Source organism: Mirounga leonina, unplaced genomic scaffold (assembly GCF_011800145.1).
Source record: "Mirounga leonina isolate KUSES-001 unplaced genomic scaffold, KU_Mleo_1.0 Mir_178, whole genome shotgun sequence".
Lineage (NCBI taxonomy): Eukaryota > Metazoa > Chordata > Mammalia > Carnivora > Phocidae > Mirounga > Mirounga leonina.
Genome location: NW_023270464.1, coordinates 25,512,841 through 25,527,592, shown reverse-complemented (window position 1 = coordinate 25,527,592; position 14,752 = coordinate 25,512,841). Strand labels below are relative to the sequence as shown.

The 14,752-nt window shown below is 47.8% G+C and overlaps 1 protein-coding gene across 1 annotated transcript; it reads left to right on the top strand.

Moving 5' to 3' along the window:
- The first annotated feature begins 1,092 nt into the window (after window positions 1-1,092).
- On the top strand, window positions 1,093-7,012 carry LOC118023168 (60S ribosomal protein L32-like). Its single transcript, XM_035024331.1, has 2 exons — window positions 1,093-1,249; window positions 6,411-7,012. The coding sequence occupies exons 1-2, from the start codon at window positions 1,093-1,095 to the stop codon at window positions 6,887-6,889; spliced, it is 636 nt and encodes a 211-aa protein (XP_034880222.1). The 3' UTR covers window positions 6,890-7,012.
- Window positions 7,013-14,752: the final 7,740 nt, after the last annotated feature.

Sequence of the window (14,752 nt, the reverse complement as noted above, 5' to 3'; positions counted from 1 at the left end):
GCCTCGCGAGCCAGCCCGGGGCGCCCCGCCTCGGTCGGAGCCGGGAGGAGGGCTGCCGCCGCCCCCCGCCGCCCCGAGCCTCCAGCCGCCGCCCCCCGGGCCGGCGCAGCGGCCCCGCGGCGGGGGCCCCGGGCGCCCCGGCCCGTCCGGACCCGAGTGGAGCGCAGGGGCACCTCCAGGCCGGGCACCGGCAGCCCCTCCGTGGGAGCTGGGCTTGTTTGAGCTGCGCAAACAATGGCGTGCCGGGCCCGGGGTGAAGGGTGAAGGGGTGGCAAGGCCGGGCACAGGGACGACTTTCCTGGGGACTTCGGGAAGGGAAGAGAATTAAGACGCGATGTTTGTCCCTGGCTGGGGCCTCATCTCAGAGGTATAAAGGCGGGGGCCAGGGAATTGCTCAGAAAGGCTGCCCCCGCCTTATGCCCCCACCGAAGTACGACCACGGGCATCATTTCCTGGGGTGCCGGTGTGTGCCAGCTAATCTTCACAACGCCCGATGGCGTTGGTTAGGATCATTATTCCCATTTCGCAGTGAGGAAGCTGAGGCCCAGGGGATAAATACCTTGCGCACAGTGAGTTGCAAAGCCCGGATGAAGCCCGTCTGCTCTTCTCTCTAAAGTTCCTCTGCTGTTCATCCCCGAGGTTGCTCTCCTGCCTGTTCTGTAGTTGGTACATTCAGGTGGTGGTAGAGCAGAGGAGCTCGCCCTCCTCCCTCGTCTTACCTTCCTGGCCCTGGGGACTCCTCTGGCCAAGAGGAGGATCTCCAGACTGTCTCCCCACTCCATGTGAAAGGGCTGGAATCTCATGGTAAAAATGAGCAGAGGATACGCAGTGTGCAGGAGGCAAAGAGCAGGATGCAGGGGGAGACTACTCAGTCCAGGGTCAGGAGCTCTGGGCAGAACCACAAAGAATGCACCTACCTACAGTTCTCCGTAGTTAACGTTCTTACAAAGTCAAGGGAACAATGAGGTTGTGAGTACTGAGCCTCTGAAATACAGAGTTAGGTCCCTGCCGGCCCCCGGTCACATCCGTCAACCAATCAAGACACAACTTCATTTTATCTGTGCTTCTCATTAAAACATACATTATCGCTTCATGGACGTTGAACCCACCCACGGCCACCAGCAGTACAACTCCTGCCCGAACGCACCATATCCGGCCGAGGATATGATTGCAAGCACTCCAGCACTGTTCTCCGGGGCCCTGTTAAACCGCGAAATCACCAACAAAGAAGACAAAAAGGTAGAAAGTGGTACTGCATAGACCCTAAAAGGACAACTTGCTTACAGTGTGAAAGCTGACGCCAGAAGGCAAAGGAGTGCCTCCCTGTTCCACCTTCGCTGGGAATGTGAGGAGCAGGCAGTCCACAATTTCCTCCCCTTTGCCAACTGACCATGAACTGCGAGTATTGATTTGCGAATTCCAAATAAATCTTTGCAGGGAGGTGAATTCACAAACATGGAAGCTGCAAGTAATGAGGACCGACCGTAGGTGCTTCTCATATCAGGGTAACAGTAGGGGGATAACAACAACATTTCAGAACATCCATGGTGCACCAGGCACTGTTCCAGGCACTTCACACGAATTAGCTCAGTCATCGCACCAGCCTATGGGGGAGGCATTGTTTTTATTCCATTTTACAAATGAGGAGACTGATGTAGAAAGGTTGAATCGCATGTTCTTTGCAACTAGAATGTGCCAGTTCTCACGTCATTCATATTCTAAAACACCAGCCCTGATGTTTCATGGAGTCTATTGCAAGAAGCACATGAATATTCAAGATGAAATGGAGAATTCAAAGAGATATTATGCCCCGTGCAGCTGGGGTGAGCTGAGCTGCCCGCGCCCGCAGTTCAGGAAAGCACCAAGAAGGCCTCCGGAGCAGAAGGTATGCTGGGAACACTGGAGTCGCTCTGCTCCAGGTATTAATGCCCCCGCAGGACTTCCTGCCCCATTTTCCCCTGGGCACTCTTGATTCCAGAGCCAGCCTCCAGGGAGAGCCCCACATCAAGTGTGGAGGCCAGGCTGAACCTCTCTCTTCCACAGGCTACATCTCCGACCAGGCCTGCCCCTCAAGAAACAGTGGTCAGGAGTGAAAAAGAGAAGAGCAAACATTCCCAGCTCCCTGAGTGCAGTTCCGCCTTCCTGTTCCTCCAGCAGATCAAGCCATCCTGTTTGTGACTGCAGCACTGTGAGTTAGGGTGACAAAGAGCCATGAAGGGCAGACTCCACCTAGGGAGGACTGGTGGGACCTCACAGGCCCTGTCCCCAGATTCCCGCCTAACTACCCCCATTAGGACTCTGCTTCACCACTCTGCCCAAGTGTAGATCCAAAACCTTCCCTCAGTCACGCACCCACGCTCCCCTCCGCCGTGCACCCCCTCCACTCAGATCTGGCCAAAATGTTTAAACAAGACATTGCCAAAGAAATGGGAGAAGATTGGGGTGTGGGAAGAAGAGAAGAGAATGAACCCCCCAAAAGCCAGTCTGTTGGATTGGGCCACTGGGTGCAGAGATGCCCACCCAATCCATCTCCCCCCCAAGAGAATCCCCACCGCCTGAGGACAAGGGCAACATCATCAATCCTGAGTGGTCTAAGAAACCGAATTCCGCTTCCTCCCGAGGATCCATCTTCCTGAGTTCCGGTTTCCATTACCAGTCACAGGATCTGCTTCTTCCCTGGAAGAAGGGAATCCTCGGGGATCCCCACCTCTACTCCCAGCATAGCCTACTAACCCCGGCCAGATAGGCGGACAAGCACAACAATGCAACATTTGTGTGAGATGCATGCACGGGGGAAGTTACTATCAATGATGCTGGTGTGGGAGTAAGTGCATTTTACCCTAAGAGAGAGAGAGGACATCCCTCCTGGGCATCAGCCGAATTTGTTCTTGATACAGAATTGTTCTTTCAGCTTGCAGGACTTCTGAGATGGGTTTGAGAAACACACCCAGGAAGACGACATTGGAGGCTTGGAGAAAAGTATTTGGGAGCAAATGCTACAGAAGTTGCCGTTGACTATAATAGGCACCAATCATAGGCTGTCAGCCAAAGCCACCAGGAGATAAGAGGCGGGGACTGCTAGGTGAGCACCGTGTCTGAGGGCTGTGGGGTTGTCAGGAGCGTGCTCTTACAGGAAAAAAATGAAAGGGAGTAGAGAGCAGGACAGGAAAGGGGGGAGAGCAGAGCAAGCCTGGGGCCCAGGTGCAGTCTCGCCTTTGCTTGATCCTTAGGGTCCCTGGAGTGGGAGCTTCACCACAGACTTGCCCAGTCTTAAGGCAACAGGCCTGGGTTGTGGTATCCACGTGCCAGTCAGTCCTCGCCTCCCCTAGAGTTGGGTGGTGGCGCGACCTCCCAGGCAGCTCCCATAAACCAAAGACAGCGCTCCAGAGAAGCTCTCAGGCGTGAGCCCTTGGCAGCCGTGCTCTCTTCAGCCGGGGGACGGGTGCACCTGCCAATATTGGGGATCCGGACAGAGCTTCCACACTGACAGCATCGACTGCACATGATTTTTCAGGTCTCCTTAGCCCCATATGAGAAACATGCTCAGCTAGTGGTTATAGTTTTCCGCCTGTCCAGGGTGGGGCCCCTCTTTGGAACAGAAATTTGCTTTATAAAATGTATTCAAGTCTTCTGCCTCCTCGCAAAAAAAAAAAAAGCCCTTGGGAGGAGGGGTGACAGGAGGTGGTTCTACCTGGTGAGGGGCTCCGTGCTTTGGCACACCCTCATTCTTGGTGTCTCCTCTCATCCTGCACTGAGATCCCCAGAGAGCACCTGAGGGTGCCAGATTGGTGACTTCTCGGAGGGGCATGATTTCAAGGCAGGAGCTTAGGAATTAGGATTGCTGCAGCTCCGGAGCTCTGAGCCAATCAGAATCTCTGTCGGGAGGGTGGGGTTGGACAGACTTTTCTGGAAAGCTTCAAATCTTTAGGGGTGGGATAAGGAGGGCTAGAGTCCCCTAAAGTGTTGGAAACGAACAGAGCTGGGATCTGGTGACTTTCCATGACTCAAACCAAGGCTGGTTCCCACATGGCCTGTAGGACTAGGAAGGTACTGACCTGACTTGGTTTTGTGTGATCTTATGCTCTGATAATCACACACACACACACACTCACACACACACACAAGTCCAGATAGACTCTACTGTGGAACGGGAGCAAAATACAGATGTCCCAGGACAAATGGATTTGCTAGTACCTTGAACCATTTCACTCTGCCCCTGACAACCCTTGTCTTCCCCTCAGAGGCGCAAGGTGAGCGGGGAACACTGGAACTATTATCAGGAAACCCACTACTGAGGTCCAGGATTGGCCACAAATTGGGGGATTTGGGGCAAGTCACTTCACCTCTCTGGGCATCAGCTTTCCCTGCTACATTGCGGGCAATAGATCCTTCCAGGGTAATGTCCAAAATTGTTTTTATACTCTGCTCATATAATATAGCAGCAGCTTCCTAATCTACGACTCAACCACAGCAATCCCTGTGGCTCTAACCCCAACCTGAACAGAAAAGGCCTCTGAGCATTCACCTGACATCAGATTTAAGCATATTACGTCTCAGCAAACACTTGGGTCCCACTCAAACTTTTGTTTGCACATAGTTCCAACGTGTTTGTTCATCTGGCTTTCAAGAGTAAATTAGAGGTTCTAAATTTGAAAGGAAAAGAAAGTCTGCTAAGAAAAGGGATACTAACAACATAAAGTCACTATAGAAGAACAATAAAAGGCACAAGAGAAGTGGGAAAAAAAAAAAACCCACCATAGTCTGGGACAGTTTTATTCCCCTCAGAAGGCCTGAGAAAATCACTATGTGATGCCACAGTACTGTGTTCGTGTCCACGTTCATGTTCACGAATCCAGATGATTTATGAATGCATTTGTTAATCAGACTCTGCTTATGGATGTATCGAAGTACATGCTACATTTTAGAAAAACATTCACTCACAAAAGGGTTAAACTTAAGAAAAAGAAAACAAAACCAAGCACGATATGTTCCTTTACCTCTTCACTCTTAGCTTTCTGAAAAAAAATCGCATCTAGACCATCACCTCTGACAACTTTAGGAGACCAAGATTTTATTCTGGGATTGATCAATTTGCACAAAAAAGAACCGAGTGCAAAGTACTCTGTACACACTATTTTTTTTTGTACTCACTATTGTTTCAAATTGTGATAACAGTTTTCTTCCAGTTGTCAAGAAGAGCTTATTCCTTATGTCATATTGCATGTCACTTACCTTCCCCACAAAATGAGACCCGCCTGTTCAGTCAGCTTCCCCACATGTTCCTTACTCTGCCAGCTTGGCAATATTTGGGTTGGAAACACCTCTAAGGAATACTTGAAAAGTCTTTTTTCATATGTTAAGTTCAACAAAAAACATTTCTACGTATTAGGTTTGCAAAACACACTTACTTTGGGATGGTTTTGATAGCCCATTAGGCATTTTTTTAAAGGTCTTATTTATTTATTTGACAGAGAGAGAGACAGTGAGAGAGGGAACATAAGCAGGGGCAGAGGGAGAGGGAGAAGCAAACTCCCTGCTGAGCAGAGAGCTCTACTCGAGCCTCGATCCCAGGACCCTGAGATCATGACCTGAGCCAAAGGCAGACGTTTAGCCAACTGAGCCACCCAGGTGCCCCTCATTAGGCATTTTTATTCCTTCTTTACCAAGACGCAGGCAAAAATGTTCTAGAATGAGTGTGAAGAACCAATTTCCTTCAGATCCCACCATCCACAACTGGTCAGCTTCAGATCCAAAGAAAACTTCATTTCAATGCAGTGAAATGCCATATATATTAACTGCCAGTCTGCTTTGTGCCAGGCATGGGCTAGGTCCTGGGAACCCAATGGCATGATAAGATATTACTCCATCCCTGAAGGAGCAAATGAGATAGGGTATGAGAAATGTTCCCAGAGGTGTCAGAACAGGGAGCTATAAAAGAACTGGGTAGGATGGCAATTAATTCAGTAATGGGGGTGTTAGAGATTCTTAGGAGAAGTGATGTTTCAGTTGATAGCTAATGTTTACATACAGGCACAGGATCTTCTTGTTTAAAATAAAATCGGAAATCTACTCTCTTTCTCTACTTTTCTCCAATGAAAACCAATCTACTATCCCAAATAGGCATTTTGGAATAATAAAAATGCCTGGGGTGGGGGTCAGATCTAGGAAAGAATAAGTAAATTCATCACTTTTTTTTTTTTTTTGCTCTAGAACAAATCCTATCTGACCATATAACACACATGTGAGTTATGTGTGCATCTTAAGACTAATAAGGAATTGAGGGAACATTGTAGAGTATCTGCAGTAGACATATCCTAACAGGCCCCCCCAGTGATTCTGTCTCCTGGTATTCACACCACTGTGTAATCCCCTCCCCTTGAGTGTGGACAGGACCTGTGACTTACTTCTAGCAATAAAATATGACAAGGTCTCTCTTCCTCGGTGCTCCATACAGAGGTGGCAGCCATCTCCTGCTGGGCATCATGGCCACCTCAGTCCTCTGACGAAGCCCAAGATCATTAAAAAGAGGACCAAGAAGTTCATCCAGCACCAGTCAGATCCATATGTCAAAATTAAGCAGAACTGGCAGAAACCCAAAGGCACTGACAATAGGGTACATAGAAGATTCAAGGGCCAGATCTTGATGCCCAACACTGGTTACAGGAGCAACAAGGAAACAGAGCACATGCCTCCCAGTGGCTTTCAGAAGTTCCTAATCCACAGCATCAAGGAGCTTGAAGTGCTGCTGGTGTGCAACAAATCTTACTGTGCAGAGTTTGCTCACAATGTCTCCCCCAAGAACCACAGAACCACTGTGGAAAGAGCAGCCCAGCTGGCCATCAGAGTCAGCAAGCCCAGTGCCAGGCTGTGCAGCAAAAAAAATGAATAGACAACTTGTGTGCCCATCATATTTGTGTTGATAAAACCATGAAACTACACACACACACAAAGAACCTGACAAAGGCAATGGGACAGCACTTTTTTATTATGTTATATAACATTGTAACTTCCCTCCTGCCAGGAGACTCCCTTGTTTGATATGATCAAGGGAGCCAATAATAGAGAGACCCATGTGGCAAGGCGCTAAGGACCTCCAGGAGAAAACCATCAAAAAAACTGAATTCTACCATCAACCACATGAACTTGGCAGTGCATCCTTCCTCAGTCAAGCCTCAGATGAGACCTCAGCCCTGGCCGACACTTTAACTGCAGTCTCGTGAAAGACCCTGAAACAGGGGATCCAGGTAAGCCCTGCCTAGATTTCTGAAATACAGAAGCTGCAAGATACGTGTATTGTTTTAGCCACCAGCTTTGTGATACTTTGTTACATAATAATAGATAATACAGTGTTGACAACTTTATTAAAGTAAAAAAATAATAATAATAAAGAATTAAGGGGGTGCCTGGGTGGCTTAGTGGGTTAAGCGTCTGACTCTTGATTTCAGCTCAGGTCATGATCTCAGGGTTGTGAGATCAAGTCCCACGTTGGGCTGGGTGTTGAGCCTGTTTAAGATTCTCTCTGTCCCTCTCCCTCTGCTCCCCCTCCACCACTCATGCTCTCTCTCCCTCTCTTAAAAAAAAAAAAAAGAGAGAGAGAATTAAGAAATAGTTCATCTGTTACTTGTTCATCTCATTTCTCTTTTCCATATCAGCTGTGAAATGGGCTGGATATCATATCAGGTCCAGAACTAGAGATATTGGATGCTCATTGACTTAGAACCAACCATCTAAACATAACTTCTTTTTATCACACAGGGAGATATGAAAATCTACATAAATAAACATTTTGATTTGATTTGAAAATCAAACTTAAAGGGATGTAACTTATCTCTCATTTTAAGGATGCCAGTTAAAAGCTAGCTTCTAGAATACTGTTCCAGCTTTCAGAATCCTGAGAAAGAGGTTCTAGCCTAGCATTCCCATGCATTCCTCCACAAAAATAGGTCTGGGCAGGAATTATTCATGAAGAAGGTTTGGGTGTGGAGTAAGAATTCCAGACAAAAAGGAAAACGTGCAAAGGCCCAAGGATGAAAGTTCCAATTTAACAACCACATGCTTTTCAAATGTTTGGTGTGGCAGAGAAAATGTGGCACATTCGCCAAATCCCTTCTTATATGCCTCCTCCTTGGAGGCTACAATTCCCAGCTTTCTGGCAGAGCCATGTGACTTATTCTGGCCAATGAAATAAGAGTGGAATTGCTGTGTATCTCCTCCGAGTCAAGGCAATGGAAAGCTCCCGTGGCTTCTCCAGTCCCTTCCTTCCCCTTGGGCAGTTAACACAGATGCTGTGCGTTGGCATGGTGAGCCACAAGTCAAAGGATCCTGGATTGCTGACCCATGAATTCATGGACGGATGGCTTGGAGAGTCATCCAACCTATGCTGGGATTTATATGAACAAGCAATTACCTTTTTTTTTTTTTATTCTTATGTTAATCCCCTACATTACATCATTAGTTTTAGATGTCGTGTTCCATGATTCATTGTTTGTGCATAACACCCAGTGCTCCATGCAGAATGTGCCCTCCTCAATACCCACCACCAGGCTAACCCATCCTCCCACCCCCCTCCCCTCTAGAACCCTCAGTTTGTTTTTCAGAGTCCATCGTCTCTCATGGTTCGTCTACCCCTCTGATTTCCCCCGCCTCATTCTTCCCCTCCTGCTACCTTCTTCTTCTTCTTTTTTTTTTCTTAACATATATTACAAGCAATTACCTTTTATCTGTTGAACCTCTGATGTTTTTCAGTTATTTGTTACTGTAGCATAAACCAGTCTATGCAGACGAATACATTCGGGGCACAAAGTGAAAATGGCATTTGCTCAAGTTCAATGGACAGAAAGTGGGCAGGGGTCAAGTTTGTGAAGGGCACAGATGCTGCCATGCTGTGGGGTTTTGGACTTTAAGCTCAAGGGCTTGCTTAGAATAATATCTGGCAGAGCCATGGCATGATAAGATTGGAATGATTACTCTGCTGTATGTTTAATAACCCAAGCGAGAGTCCTATTGGCATACCCTGGCACAAGCCATCAGGGGCATAGGAGGAAATTGATGGATTTGAGAGTTGTCAGAGAGAGAGGATTGATACGACTTGGTGAATGACTTAAAACGTAGGGCACCAGGGAGAGATGAGTCAAGGCTAGCTCCCTGATTTTTGACATGGACCCTGTGTTATTCACTAACACAGAGAACATAAGAGGAAGAGGAACATACTGGTTTCTGATTTTGATTTCTGCCTTTGTCTTCATCGTTTGCTCATATGGCTCAGAGGCTCAGGCTTGAAGCATGTTTCCTCAACTCTGTTCTTTTGCTCTTCCGTTGTGAGCGTCAGCCTGAAAGGCATACCCAGAAGCCCCCGAGTCCTCCAAGGCAAGTATGACATTCAATCCTAGCCTGGATCCCTGGTTTACCATCAAAGCAAGAGTGGGACTTACTTGGCATTCCCCATGAAACTGCTAAATGCTATTTCATTAAATATGTGCCAGAGCAGTGTATTTTTATTGTTGTTTTTGAAAACCAAGAAAGAAACCAAAAGACTGCATGAAATAAATGTTCCTCAGTTCATGCATGTAGTCAGGAAAACTGAGAACACAATGTCCTATGTTCTGCAAAGCATAAATAAAGAAATTGGAAAAGAAAACTAAAACAAAACAAAAACCCTGGTATTGACATGAAATTTCAGGTCAGGTAGAGACTTCTGATCCAAGAAGATGGTTTGAGCTCAATTTTTTTACTCAAACCACCTAACCATAACCACTAAATGGATATGATATAAAAGTCTACATTAGTGCTGGAAACCGGGGAAGAAAATCATCCCCACAGCTGAGACACGGAGGGTCGATGAGCTACAGCAGTAGGCATTGCTCCGCCAACAAGGGCCCTCATGACGAGGGAAGAGAGCTGCCCACCTTCAGTGTCCTCCTTCAGCTCTGCTGGGAAGGCAGGAAGACTGCTCTGGAAGTAAATGGGGTGACAAGCACAAAAGAAAAAGTAATGATGCAGGTTGGCAATATTGTTTTACCCCTCTGCCTTTAAAGACAGACTGATTCTGGAGCGCCTGGGTGGCTCAGTGGGTTAAGTATCTGCCTTTGGCTCAGGTCATGATCCCGGGGTCCTGGGATCGAGTCCGGCTCCCTGCTCAGCAGGGAATCTGCTTCCCCTTTTGCCCCTCCCCCCTGCTCATACACGCTCTCTCTCTCTCTCTCTCACTCTCTCTCTGTGTCACATGCTCGCTCTCTCTCTCAAATAAATAAATAAAATCTTTAAAAAAAAGATGGACTGATTCTCTTTCTGCTCAGTCAGCTGGGAGACTTCTCCTGGGCTTGGAAAGAATCAGAAGAATTTCTACTAATAAATTATATGCAGTGACCCAGAGAAGAAAGGATCCAGGGGAGGGCAAAGGAGAGCAGTGTGCAGAGTTTGAGAGATGAGAAGATGAGGGGAGAGGTTGCTGGGGTGACCGGGGCTTTGGGAGAGAGAGAACAGCTTGAAGAAGGCTGGATGCACGTTGTCCAACACACTTCTGGATGTGAAACCGTGCTGACGGGGAGCCCCAAGGCACAAGCACACGATCCAGTTTTCTTTCCAATAGTTGATTAGAAGTGGATTGTTGTCAACCCAGTGCCAGGAGCCAGGTTAGGGATGCTATCTGCCGGCCTTCTGCATGTGGGCGGGGGAGGGTTCTCCCCTCTGTAGTAGCCTCCTGGCTGCCTCTTACCAGCCTCCTCCTTTAGCTTCCTCTTGACTAGGTAAACCAGAGACCATGGTTTTAAAAAGTATTCAGTTTAAGGTAAACAAGAGGGGTCATCTTCCCAGCCAAGGTTCTGAGGGAGCACTAACCCCTCCAATCTTTGAAATCTCAGGAGTCACAGGGCCCGGGAGAAGGGTCATTTCCCGAGTTGCAGGTGCACCGGGAGATCCAAGAGGGAGGCAGCCTCGTGTCCTCATCTCTCACCGTTCCTATGGCTTCGTGCCACAATGATAAACGCATCCATATCGACTGGATAAGTATGTAGACTGAAATAGTAGGACGGAATGGTAGGAGAATAACCATCAGCTAGCTGAAAACTAGAAATAATATGGTAAGTGTGAGTGTGCAAGGGAGCCTATGAACAGCACCTGTTTCTCTGCCCAAACCTTGAGCAACAGGAGGGGAACGCATGGGCAGAGCCCATCCGGCGGCCGCTGAGCATCTGCAGGTGAGCTCTCTGCAGGTGAGCTGCTCCCAAGGAGGGGAAGGGAGGGGCGTAGCTGATGTCTGCCCTGCCCCTTCTCCCAAAAACTCGCCCTCGGATTCTGCTTCCCTCTGGACCCAGGGCTCAGGAACTAGAGGACGTAGAGAGGGTAGGAAAGTCACACTAACAGAGCTGCTTCTCTGTGGAGGAAATATCAAAGCAGAGAAGAAGGATCGGCCACCAGCCCCGACCCCGGCATTCCGGGGGGGTTCTTCTGTTGGCCTCTTGGGCTCAGTCCGTCTCAGAACACCACTGCCCGTCTTCATGAGGCCATTACTGTAATATCCCCATGGACAGGGTAGATTTTCCCCCAGAAGACTCGGACGTGAGTTAAAACAGTGCAAGAATTGAATTAACTCCAAGGCCACTCCATTAGCTTTTCCGGGGCTGCTGTAACAAAGTACCACAAGTGGGTGGCTTAAAACTACACAAACGTATTCTCTCGCTGGTCTTCGGGGCAGAAGTCAGAAATCAAGGTGTTGCCAAGTCTGCGCTCCGGCCGATGGCCCTGGGCGAGAATCCTTCCTCGCCTCCTCCCCCCTTCTGGTGGCTACGGGCCTTCCTCGACTGCGGGCTGCATCCCTCCCACCTCGGCCTTTGCCTCCGCGTGATCTTCGCATGACCTACCCCGATGTGTCTGTCTTGTGACAAGTGTCCCTCTCCTTTTTCCTGTAAGGAACCAATCACTAGATTTAGGGCCCCCCCCTCCCCAATCCAGGATCTTAAGATCCTTAACTTAATTGCATCTATAAAGACCCTATTTCCAAGTGAGGTCACATTCTCAGGTTCTGGGGGGTTAAGACTAGGACATATTTTCTGGTGACCATTATTCTACCCACTCTCACCACCAAGACCTAAACTCTATATCCTGTATTCTCTATCCCACCTGAAATTATGTCTCACCGTGTTGTCTGACATAGCTGATCAGAGATTGTACAACTGAGACCAAAAGACATTAAGATACTCTAACAATAATATGCTAACATAAATATGCCCCAAATCTGGATGTGAAATTTCTTCCATTACCAAATTCCCAGGAGGAAATGACTATATTGTGCTCTGGTCCTGATGCTAAGCAAAAGAGCTGCTGGTGACTCACCCCAGGCCCCTCGGTGGTTCTGAAAATGTTATCGAGTTCCCCTCACAAAACCTGGGCTGTTCCCTGAATACATAGTCAGCGTCTACGACGGCAATCACGGCCAGTTCCTCGTCTCCCTCGAGAAATGCAGATGCACAGGGAGCCAGGTCTGCCTCCTGGGCTGATTTCCAGGGTCTGAGATCAGCATCTACTCCTGACCTTGTCCTTCTATGTTTTACCTGCCACATTTCCTAAAAACCCAACATTCCCACCAAATTTTGAATTTCACTCAGTATATCACGTTCTACATCCCTTCCAGTCGAGCTGAGTTGCCCTGCTAACCAGGTGAGCTACGAACTGTTGTTTGCCTGCAACACGGACACTTAACGTGATGGAACCATAATACTGTCTGGCTTATAGGATTCTGCGGTTGTTTCAAAGAAATCTATGGAGGATCTGAGAAAAAGAATTCTTCAGACGAAGTGGTTGCCACTGACCTGCCCCCGTAAGACTGCCCCCTGGAGGCAGCTGGGGGGATATGTGGCAGGGCCAGACACCAGTAATCAGCTCCTTAAATCAAGCACTGATTCCTAAGTGCCTACCCTTCTATAGCAGAACGGACTTTTCCTATAGACCAAGGAATGACAAGAGGCAAATACCCAGGCATTTGCTCTCTCCAGGACGTTTTGGTTAGGCCAACAGTGTATTACAGGGTTTTTTGAGAGATCAAAGGTATATCCAACATGAGGTGAGGTCAAAGCTGGCGTCCGGCCATTGGCAGTGACGCCCACGGCAACTGGTGTCCCTCAGCTCAGACCCAGTGTTTTCATGAACACATGGGACTGAGGCCAAGCTGGCGCTCTCAAATTCACAAGACGTCCCTGGAGCCCTAATCCACTTACCTTGGACCCATCCTGACCTACCATCCTCCTTCTCGAGCAGAAGTGAACTTCCATGCAGGACACTGTAAACTAATCCAGTTGTGCCTTTTCCCCCCATTTCCCTTCAACCCCACCTCTCTTAACATCCTAAATATATGTCTAATCAATTTCTGATCTTGCTCCAATGATGTGGATTTCAATATTCTGGACTACTCTATCACTCAGCGTATCTTTGATGGCTTCGTTCTTATGTCTATGGATGCTGTAACCTTGGGCAGATATTTAGAAGCCTCGGGACACAACCGTCCACGCCCATTGCCTATTTTCCTGTAGGTATGCAGCTCTAAACTACTGTTTCTTTTTTCTTTTCTTTTTTTTTTTAAGATTTTATTTTTTATTTATTAATTTGAGACAGAGAGAATGAGATACAGAGAGCATGAGAGGGAGGAGGGTCAGAGGGAGAAGCAGACTCCCCGCCGAGCAGGGAGCCCGATGCGGGACTCGATCCCGGGACTCCAGGATCATGACCTGAGCCGAAGGCAGTCGCTTAACCAACTGAGCCACCCAGGCGCCCTAAACTACTGTTTCTTTTTCAGTAATGATCACTAGAACCTATTTGCTGCAAATTAGGTTGTAAATGTCTTAGCCCTAGACCCCACATTTGCTAATGTCTCTGAGAATATACCTTATTCAGTACACTATAATTCTAAGTCTCTTTGGTACCAGCCAAGGGCCAGTCCCTGATAATGACTAATGATGTTGAGTACCTTTTCATGTGCTTATTGGGTACTTATATGCCCTCTTTTGTGAAGTGTCTCTTCAAATCTTTGGGCCATTTTTTTTTATTCTTATGTTAATCCCCATACATTACATCATTAGTTTTAGATGAAGTGTTCCATGATTCATTGTTTGTGCACAACACCCAGTGCTCCATGCAGAACGTGCCCTCCTCAATACCCACCACCAGGCTAACCCATCCTCCCACACCCCTCCCCTCTAGAACCCTCAGTTTGTTTTTCAGAGTCCATCGTCTCTCATGGTTCGTCTACCCCTCCGATTTCCCCCGCTTTATTCTTCCCCTCCCGCTACCTTCTTCTTCTTCTTTTTTTTTTTCTTAACATATATTGCATTATATGTTTCAGAGGTACGGATCTGAGATTCAACAGTCTTGCACAATTCACAGCGCTTACCAGAGCACATACCCTCCCCAGTGTCTATCACTCAGTCACCCCATCCCTCCCACCCCACCTCCCACTCCAGCAACCCTCAGTTTGTTTCCTACAATTAAGAATTCCTCATATCAGTGAGATCATATGATACATGTCTTTCTCTGATTGACTTATTTCACTCAGCATAATACCCTCCAGTTCCATCCACGTCATTGCAAATGGCAAGATCTCATTCCTTTTGATGGCTGCATAATATTCCATTGTATATATATACCACTTCTTCTTTATCCATTCATCTGTCGATGGACATCTGGGCTCTTTCCACAGTTTGGCTATTGTGGACATTGCTGCTATAAACATTGCAGTGCAGGTACCCCTTTGGATCCCTACATT

Coding starts and splice junctions, on each gene's coding strand:
- LOC118023168 (XM_035024331.1), top strand. CDS start 1,093: ATGGACGTTGAACCCACCCACGGCCACCAGCAGTACAACTCCTGCCCG. Junction 1,250..6,410: donor AGACAAAAAGGTAGAAAGTG/GTACTGCATAGA, acceptor ACTTACTTCTAG/CAATAAAATATGACAAGGTC.